The sequence below is a fragment of the Trichoplusia ni genome, chromosome 4 (assembly GCF_003590095.1).
Source record: "Trichoplusia ni isolate ovarian cell line Hi5 chromosome 4, tn1, whole genome shotgun sequence".
NCBI lineage: Eukaryota > Metazoa > Arthropoda > Insecta > Lepidoptera > Noctuidae > Trichoplusia > Trichoplusia ni.
This window is the reverse complement of record NC_039481.1, coordinates 9,230,702-9,240,745: the sequence shown is the minus strand read 5'-3', so window position 1 is coordinate 9,240,745 and position 10,044 is coordinate 9,230,702. Positions and strand designations below refer to the sequence as shown.

At 37.7% G+C, this 10,044-nt stretch overlaps 1 protein-coding gene across 1 annotated transcript in view; it reads right to left on the bottom strand.

The window, feature by feature from the left end:
• The window catches only part of LOC113493044, a 50,834-nt gene that overhangs the window by 15,036 nt on the left and 25,754 nt on the right, over positions 1–10,044 (bottom strand). Inside the window, exons 4-13 of the mRNA XM_026870826.1 lie at positions 7,749–7,971; positions 6,197–6,320; positions 5,731–5,795; positions 5,120–5,304; positions 4,607–4,767; positions 3,689–3,763; positions 1,982–2,106; positions 1,603–1,769; positions 1,169–1,195; positions 68–151 (exon numbers count right to left, since the gene is read on the bottom strand). Coding sequence (XP_026726627.1) covers positions 68–151; positions 1,169–1,195; positions 1,603–1,769; positions 1,982–2,106; positions 3,689–3,763; positions 4,607–4,767; positions 5,120–5,304; positions 5,731–5,795; positions 6,197–6,320; positions 7,749–7,971 — 1,236 coding nt within the window. The remainder of the gene's footprint in view (positions 1–67; positions 152–1,168; positions 1,196–1,602; positions 1,770–1,981; positions 2,107–3,688; positions 3,764–4,606; positions 4,768–5,119; positions 5,305–5,730; positions 5,796–6,196; positions 6,321–7,748; positions 7,972–10,044) is intronic.

Below are 10,044 nucleotides of genomic sequence, written 5' to 3'. Positions count from 1 at the left end.
GTATCCCAAAAAGGCTATTTGCCTTTTTGGGATACCGCTTCACACCACGCAAAGCTTATTTACTCACCAATGGTGTCGTCGTCCGATGAGGCAGAGGCGAATCCTCCGTAGGATGATGATTGACCTCGACATGGGTCACTACCTCGGGAGCCTGCGGAAGCGAATTGCCGGAAGTCTATCAAATTGTCCCATTCAACCAAAATTCAAGTTCTCTTGTTCACAATTTAGATGCTATAACAAAATTGACTGTTCAACTAAAATAATATCTGTAAATTGTCAACAAGAGTTTGAATGTCCATAAGTGCATCACGGCAAATGTGCGAAATGTCCAGATTGGTGCGAAAACGATTGCAATACCCTTCCACCCTTAAGATGTTAGTAATGGTCGTCTTAATTAAAAGTAATTATTTGTTCAAATAAATTTATAGAACTTAATGATCAAAATAAAGACAAAACTTAACGGGTACATTTAACCGACCTTTGCCCCTTTCTACTATTGAAACCTTCCTTTAAAACACCTTTAAAACTCCTTAAAATCAAATCCTTTTATTGCATTAAGACCACTACTATACCATCTTAGCATTGTTTTAGTTAATTAACAGCATCAAATGAGCATAACAAAGTGAAAAATTGTAAGACCGAAGAACGCGCGAGAATTGAAGATTTTTTTTTATTTATACCATGAACAATCCAATTTATTTATTTAAAAAAAATTATGCTCACTTGTTATATTAATAATGTTTGACTAAAAGTACGTAAATAAAATTAAAGAGCATTGATCACAAACAGCCAATTAGGTATCGAACAAATAAAATAAAAAAAAATGTAATTAATAAAAACCCCATGACTGCAGAACATGCTTGTTTGGTCTAATTTGGTTACACGTGATTTTGTTTCAAGTGACATCATAAAAATACTGACTGTCATATTACAAAACACTGTGTACAGAATAAAAAATAGGACGTTGGTATTTTGTATACAAATAAGAAAGTGTTTTTTTCCTCTTTTTTTAACTACTATTTGTTCTTCATATAGTCAAACCCGTATCGTATGTATGTAACCAAAATAGGCACGATGAAGATGTCAAAACATTATAAAATGTTAGAGATGATCCATCGAACAGTTTAGAGACATTGTAATAAGAAGACAACTTATACTGAGCCCTTACGATTTGATCGCGGTAGAGTTTTGTGAGCTGAAATAAACAAATACAGGTCTATGTGAAGCTGAAATATAAGCCTAGAAAAATCTCAGGTAACAGAAGATAGAAAAGTTCAAGGTAATTTAACTAGTAAAATAAGACCATATGATATTTTTTTGGAATCTGTGGTGTCTCATGTACAAAAATTAACATAAAATTAAAAGATCTAAGCTTAATTAGAAATCTATTATGTTGTGTTTTATTTGAAAGTGAATCTTTGTTAAAATAATTCTACACTACTTGTCATGAGATTCATAAAATCCAGTCTTATAGAGGATTTATAAGTCATACAGCATTGAAGACTTGTCGAAAGCAGAGATTTAAAGGCTTTAATAAATATTTGAAAGAGATCTCGTTACTTTTTTTCTATGCGACGTGAGTATAAGTTAAGTGGTGCGTACCTTGTCTCTCGTGCTGGCATAGGCGGTAGCTGCGAGAGGCGGGCGAGTCGCGGCCGCCGGACGCCGCGCCCGCGCCGCCGCTGCGCGAGCTTCCTCCGCAGTGTAGCCCTTCATCATCAGAGAAGCCTCCAGGTAGTGAGGTTGCTTGTCCCACTCCAGGGAAATCGCTGCAACGGTAAACCAGCTTAGACGGCATGTAGCGACAAGACCAGAGGGCACGTGACTCGGGAGGGGACATCAAATAGAAATCAATCGAAGTCAGGAGGATTAAAGAAGAGAAGAGGCCATGTCCAGCAGTAGACTACAAAGCCTGAACAAATAATAATAAAATAAGATAATAAGTAGTAGTGTAGTGTTCACCGGCGCGGTGAGTACGTACCGTCGGAGCCGGGCGGCAGCGGCAGCAGCGGGTGCGCGGAGAGGCTCTGGTTGAGCGCGGGCGGCGCGGGCGCCACGTTGCCGCGCGAGCCGCACACCGAGCGCGACGCGCGGAACGACCCCGACCTGCCGACAGTCGGGCAGAGGATGGTGACGACTGACACCAGCTTTTGGTTTCGTGTGTGCCCGCCCTCACTACAGATCACATACTACTCCGCGGAAATTGCTGTGGACCACCACTTACGGCTCGTCTGCTTTCACTCATCTAGGAGCTTACGGTAATCTTAATCTTAGCGCCCCTTTCTAAGTACTCCTATCGAACAGCACTCCTGATACGTATATTTCAACAAGGGTAAATAGTGCGGTATAATAAAACGTGACTTGGGCTCACACACATAGTTCCACAGAAATTTCCGAACTTGAATGCACATTGACTTGATTGTCTACATCGGTCGCCTTGCACGCACGCTCTATGCTCGTTTAAAAGCTATGCGTATACGTGCAAAATAAATTTCACAGCATGTGTTTGTGTAAAGAACAAGGAAAAAATGACACGTATTTAAACACCGCGAATACATTGATTTTGAATTTGTTTCATGGCAGTTTTCAAGTCAAACTATTTTACTTTTTTCGATCTCCTCCGAGTTAAATATACGAGCGATGCGTGCGTGTGCGTTAGTCGGGCGACAAATGTATGAGGTCAAGTACCGCATAGTATGTAATCTGTGCCCTTATCATAATCGCGTCGCGTCGCGACGGGCCTGCGGTCCCTGTGAGTTAAGCAAGCGTGACCAACAATGTCTTAATATGTGCCCTATGCTAGTATCTGGAAATTTCTAATACGGCCAAGTTATTTTCGTCCGTGAAAAGGTAGAAGAAACGCGACGTTATGAGATTTTATCTCAACATAGTAACAATGAGAGCGCAGACCCATCATGAGACAAGTTCCCTACGTGATACGACAACACCATCCTCCGACCGATTGCCACAGTGCCGTCGCAACGCAACGCACTCGCCACTACACCGTACTCTCGTTTATTTGGAAGAAGCGGAAATTTCAACGGATACAGCGCATGCTCGAGACAATGCTAATCACCATCGATAAATACAAACTATCGAAGCCTCACTCTAACCGAATCGTTTTAATCGAGGGACTGTTGTTTATGTTACATCATGCATCTGTTTCGTTACGAGTTCGCTTCTCTTGTCACACAAACGCCCACAAGACAAAACCAAAAGCTAGTGTCTCCCAGCCCATGCTAACCACTCACCTTTCGCAACAACTTATGCTAGTATTAACTTAGGTTATGTTAGGAATACATTCCTATGACGCACCTACACCCTGACAATATGTTTAACAGTATAACATACTATATTACATCTATAAGCTTGGTCTAGCTACTCCTGGCGGTAATTACAGTAAGTAAGCTATATTTTAATTATGTAGACTATAGCGGCTTTAAGCTTATGTATTATTTTTACATGCAGTCTTAAGTTTGGCACGAGATAAAATAGTCATCTTTAAAATAAATCGTGGAACAGTGTATCATCAAAAGAGGATTTGTGCAAGAAACACTCCAGTCTTGACATATTAAATTATGTACTTGTAAAAAGATGTGACTTGTATCTCATGTCAACTTGTAGTCTATATTGGTAGGTAGTTGCCAAAATAGCTAAGCTTATATTTAAGTGAGCAATTTGTACGTACCTCTGGAATGTTTGTCGCTTCACGTAGTTGTCTCTCACGTACTCCACGATCTGCTTCTGAGTTTTACCGCTATACCTACAAAACGAAAGCCCGTCAAGTGAGATATCTATTTTGTTCAGTCAGTATAAAGCGCAAACAGTTAAAAAAATACAAATCTACAATGTGAAAATATTAAACACTAAAAATAAAATATCTGACACCTTTACAGTTTGTATAGTCCGATTTTTAATTCGAGGCAGTAAAATGACAATTGCAACTGTCATTTATACAAAAAAGGGTGACCCGCTACAATAGTGATGTTTGGAAATCTTACTACGACGATGACATTTAGTCATGCTTTATTTTATTTGTATCAAAAATTTACTATTTCTATTAATTGAGCTTTTATAATTGTAAGTCGATATTAAATTTGTTTTTCATCCAACCACTACATAATGTCAGAATTCATCCAGTTTGGAGTTGGATGCGCTCGACTTTTCTTGCATGGTAAGGTGCTTCATCTTATACCAGCACCGCATTTGGCTTTAATTTTATAAATTTAAATTAATATATATTTTTTTTACATTTAAAAACAGTCACCGTGCATGTCTTTTGATAAATTGTCGTAAATATATTTTTTTTATACAGAGCTAATTTGATATCTGAATAAAAAAATGTAAGCTCGACTAACTTTTGACTGTAATAAGTCGATTCTAACACATCACTATTTATTTGGAATTAAAAACCTGCCACACTGGAAATGTCATTTTACTGCCTCGAATTAAAAATCGGACTATAGCAACTGTCACTCCTCAATTCAATACTTTTTAGCACATTTGCTTAATATTCAAACAGTTAGGGGACTCACACGTTCACAACAATTCCTAATCATGTCTCTTCTCGGTTACTTAAAACTAAAATATTGCCAGTCAGTCGTACCTAAACGAGGATCCTCTGGATATGACCCTGGTCTTCTGCCTCGGCTGGCGCTGCACGCTCGAGCACCGGAAGAAGCCGTGGTTCTCCACGCATTTCTTCCAAAAGTTCTTGCATTCGTTTCTGCCGTCGAAGAAGAACTCTACCACGTCGCGGTAGTAGCCCTAGGTTATAGAAACACAGTGTTTGTTTTATGGCTTTTTTACCAATTTGAACAATAGCCTCACAAACTTGAATAAATGTTCAATATTTTGCTCATATATATTGAATGGCTCCCACAATATTATTTTTTAAGCAAATGGTGTGAATACAAAATCAGGTAAAATTGTAAATATCATTAATAAGGTTTTACAAAAACAGTAAAATAGGCAACTTGTTCCCCGTTATAATTTTCAGTCCGTTTAAATATCACTAACTTGCTAGTAACAATTCTGTCTGTTCCTTGAAACTAAAAAAAAACGTTAAAAAAGACTTATCTTAACGGAAAGTTTATTTTAAATTACAAAAGCAACTTACGCTAACATAGCCTTCAGGATGCAGCTTAATGAGGAACTTTTTCCTCTTGAACGATATCTTTCTGATTTTTGCCCAGCTGAAGGTGTTGATCTTGGTGTAGTTCTGGAACACTATGATACCTAGGTGGGCTACCGCGAGGTTTAGAGGTACGCCTTCGTGGTCCTTAGCCGGGTGCATTTTTATACCTGCATTCATTAAATATGTCAGTTATGTTGGGGATAATGTATATTAAGAATAGAGATAGAAGAAAAAGAAATGTTGCGTCGACCCCAAATTGAAGACGAAGAGTGTATTTCTAAACATGATATAAAAAAATTAAGGGCTTTAATCTTACGTCATTTACATGTTCCATATTTTGAGGTAGAATTGATTAATTGTTACTTAAGTATTACTTAATTTATATATCATTACTTAATTATTTTATAACATCGCTTAGGTTTATATGTGACTGTAATGGTGTTATCATAAACAAACAAATAAATATCAAGCATATCATCAAATGATTCTTTCAACGTGTAATATGTGATCGGAATTCGAATATAAAACACGATCACTCAAGTACATTATTTACTAGATAAAATCACAGTATAAAAACCAGTAGCTCCACTTACCGTATAATTCACACCTCCGCGCTGTTTCCAATAAGTTCAAATCAGCCTCGGCGGGGCTCTGGCCTCTGTGAAACAACAGCACTCGTTTAATTGGAGAAACGATTTTATCCAATTACTATCAAGATTGTCTTCACTTGGCTAAGGTTTACTGCCCTCGATAAGTTGTAGGCTGCGATTACGGAGTTTGGTTTAGTAAAGCGGAAAATCTATGGGCATTCTCGAGTTGTTTTTTTATAAACAATGTTTTGTAAGTTCATGGAAATACTTGCGATTTAGACATTTAAAACTTCAAGTTATTACAGAAACCTTATCACATCTTAATTACAACATCTGTCTGGTGAATATTTCTTTGTTTATTAATTAGGATGATGCTGCATTTAATGTATGTAATATTAAGTAACCTAAGATTCTAAGTGTTACTATAACTCTACAGTTGTATAGATTGAACAGAAGTACTACCACTTACAGATGCTTTTTATGGTTCTCCATTATTCGCCTCTCGGACTCCGAGTCCTGTCCGGGGAAGAACTTGTAGCCACTGAGGTAGGTGTGGTCGGGGTAGTCCTCGGGTACGAAGTCACCACATTCCGCTAAAAAGGGAGGCAAAGTTGAGTTATGGTCAAGATTTAGTCTTTAAATATTAAAGTACACTAGCGATGCGAAAAAACAACGAAATAGGGAAGGGCTGAGATTTGATCACCATGCTTCCTCACTATTGACATATCACAAGGCTCGTTCTCTAACAGGTACTGGGTATTGTTTAACGTATGTATAGTATGGAATCCTCGGTATCGGTAGCTTTTCAACATTGGAGTATCTGACGTTTTCTCTGATCTCTGACCTGGCTTAAGTTTACTCTAGGTCATGGTCGACATTCAGTATTACATGTCATCCGCTTCGCAACATGCCGCGTTTCTATTCACGAATACGCTATTCGAAGGCTTTCATTCAGCCTTAAAAAGGGCAAACATAAGTCTCTTTGAGGTTTTTTTTTGGCATTTTCCCAACAACAATTATCATTTGTCATATAACTGATTACAAAATTGTAACAAAACCATTAGAAATATATATATATATACTCGAACGATTAAAGTTGTCACACGAGTAGAAATATAAATGATAAATGACAACAATTTCGTTCCAAATAACGCAATAATTGCGTGAAAATAACGCATAGCAACAAATCACGCGTTAGATTACAAACTGGCCGTTCACACAGGAGACACGGTGGGATTCTGTTATTAATATGAATTGCTGATTTAGGTCAAACTCGCTAATTTCAGTTGTAATGTACTCTGTAAAGTTGGGAGGAGTGTGGGTACAAGTTGCGCGGTTGTTGTTTTGTACTTGTTTGTTATTCATGGATACAGGGACGATGTATAAGATAGTTTGTTCTTCTTACTATAAAATGTATGCTTATGACCAAAGGTGTGTAAACTTTATATGAAACCTACAACCAGATTTCTTGATTTTTATGAAAATGCATAAATGTAACCATAACGACGCCACTTTAATATCAGTCTCTGTGATCTTCACTGTATACTGACTTAGAAATTACATCAACTCAGATATTGCACTAGACAAACAAGCTCAACCGGCACCGATCCTGGTTACTCCTGTTTTATTGAAATTACCGACTACCATAAAATATTTAAAGTACAAGTCATTACACACACAATGAAATACCGGTCAAGTACGATTCTGATACGCTACACCGACGGGACAAATAGAGAGGTTCGGTACAAATAGGCTTAGGTATCACCTTCAGGGTCACCCTTGAAAATTATGAGAATAAGACCGTTACTGCTAAACCTCAATGTTTATTTTCATTATTGAATGTTACAGCGAAAACAGAAAATACATCATTTTTACAAAAAACAACAGTCTAGATGACACAGTTCACCAGCTGAATCTGGTAACAGATAGTCAGGGGAGCCACCGTAAGGAGCTTCTGTTTTACCCTACGGTTTCGTGACCCTAAAAATCTGGCAGTATACTAAACAGTTTTACAATCTCACCTTGTACAATATAACTGGCCATCAGAGCAGCAGTGTTCTCATTACACTGTATACAGCCGGTGGCCAGGTCCTTCTTGACTTGCAGACAGAAGAGGTACCGCGTGAACTCCTCCTCGAGCCGCGCCGGGTCCGACGTGTAGAACTTGACGCAGAAGCGGAGGGTCGGTTCTAGCATTGAGAGGCCCACCTGCCGGCACATCGGCTTCTCCGAGTCCAACCAGTACTGTGTAAGAAGAATGAGAATTATTTTGTAGATCAAAGGTAATGAATCAAATATAGACTACAGTTAAAATAATTGAAACGTTAGCATAGAAATCTATCATCAGCGTTAAAATATAACTCAATTTCGCTTGAAACCATTTAGGTCAAACAAGCTAAATTTTTCAAGTACGTTTTGTTTACATCGTTTTTCGTTTTGCTTAAGTAAATTTCCGAATCAAATAATCGAAATCAATATCTAGACTTAAGTAAAAATGTCTGTAACAATAGACGAGAGGTAAATCATTACTGTCAAAAGATAACCCGATTCCGCTCTTGTTTACATATATTCACGACTATGAGCCTAACAATACATAGTCTGGTTGTTAATTAGCGCACGACGCCCTTCAACCTCATGAATTTCATAACCGCGTAACGGTAATTATAGGAATGTCCGTCATCTAATTACCGTTGCACCGACGTCTAGTGCGAATACGTAAGTCTTCTTGAAGGGGTGTAATTACAACCCGTTTAAAGGGGTTCCACATATTTATTATAAATATAATTAGTTTTAACAATTTTCTACAAAACCAGTTCCGTTTTAGTTTTAATAGTTTTTCTATTGAAACTACTATATGCCCAGTTGTTTTTTTTATGTATTACATAAACCACGCGTTAGGCATGGCGGCGTTAATAGAAATGAAACTAGAACGTGCAAGTTTCTCTAACTTCGACCCCGCCTCACCTACAAGCTGCACTTACAAGCTCAATTGAAGAACGCTGGAAACCCGGAAAATAAAGTAAAAGAAAAACTGTACACGTGAAATTTACTTCTTCACATCATTTTGTAATATAAAAGTAAAATTTTAATACAAATATCGGAGTTTGGCGTAAATTGTCTTCAAACATAAGCATCTTTATACATTTGCCATTAAACTGGAAGCAAAAAAAAATAAAAAAGCATATAATATAGACACATAAGCTGCATTGTTTTATGAGGCGAGCGCCGATACTCGAGCACCCTCAGCGCTGCCTCTTGACGTCAACTCTTAATACCAAGGTATCAGAAAGTTAAGGATCAATTGAAAATAATTGGTGTCGAGAGTTGATAATCCAACGTCATGAGAACAATCGCCTGATCTGAAGATTTTATTTATAGCTAACATGTGTGGGAAAACCAACTCTAGTTTTGCATTCATTTAACAACTTCCCAATAAATGTCTACTCAAACCTTTCGGTATAATTAATTAAATTACTCGGTTCATAATCCCCTTATACACCACTTAAAGAGTTTTAAAGTTCATACATATTTAACACGTACCTAAGTAAATATAGTAAATAATATCAGTGTTGTACGCGTATAGCATTTAAGCTTTTACGCCCCTACCTAGATGTACTACGGGTACCCCTATAAGGTAGCTAGAAACCGGGCACCTTAGTTGGCGCATAGAAGTCATAAAAGCGAATACTTGTACCTCTACATATACTACGGTAACTAAATAGATCTCTTCAATAAAAAATGTATCTACGCGTGACTGATGCCCTAAGGTAAATGATTAGTGCGGTATAAACATTAACAATGACAGATGATCCGCTAATGCGTCGCCGACCCCGGTCTCTCCCTGAATGTATATATTTAGCGGGATTAAGTTTCCGGCCCTCATCACTCATTATACAAGACAGCGACGTAATATAGCTACTTGACGTTGGTTTATTTATGTGTTGTGGTCAAGGAGTAACTAAAGCGATTACACGAAGTAAGGTCAAAATATTGTAGCAATTATTTCTCTGACTTTAATTAGCCTTTTTATTTATTTTCCTTTAGGCACAAGCCTACCCCTTCATCTTGCCAAGCTATTCCAAATAATCATCTGACATCACTTGTCATGACAGGGTACATGAATCCGACTTATCTTAATGTACTAGCTGTTGCCCGCGACTTCGTCCGCGTGGTTAGAAGATATAAGTTATAATTTATACCTGCCTTCTGTCTATCTATCTGCCTTCTATCTATCTTGTAGGATTCAGTCAGCGTTTGCAATGTAAGCGCAAAAAATGTGTTTTTTACGACCTCACATTAGAAACCTCAAAAATTGTA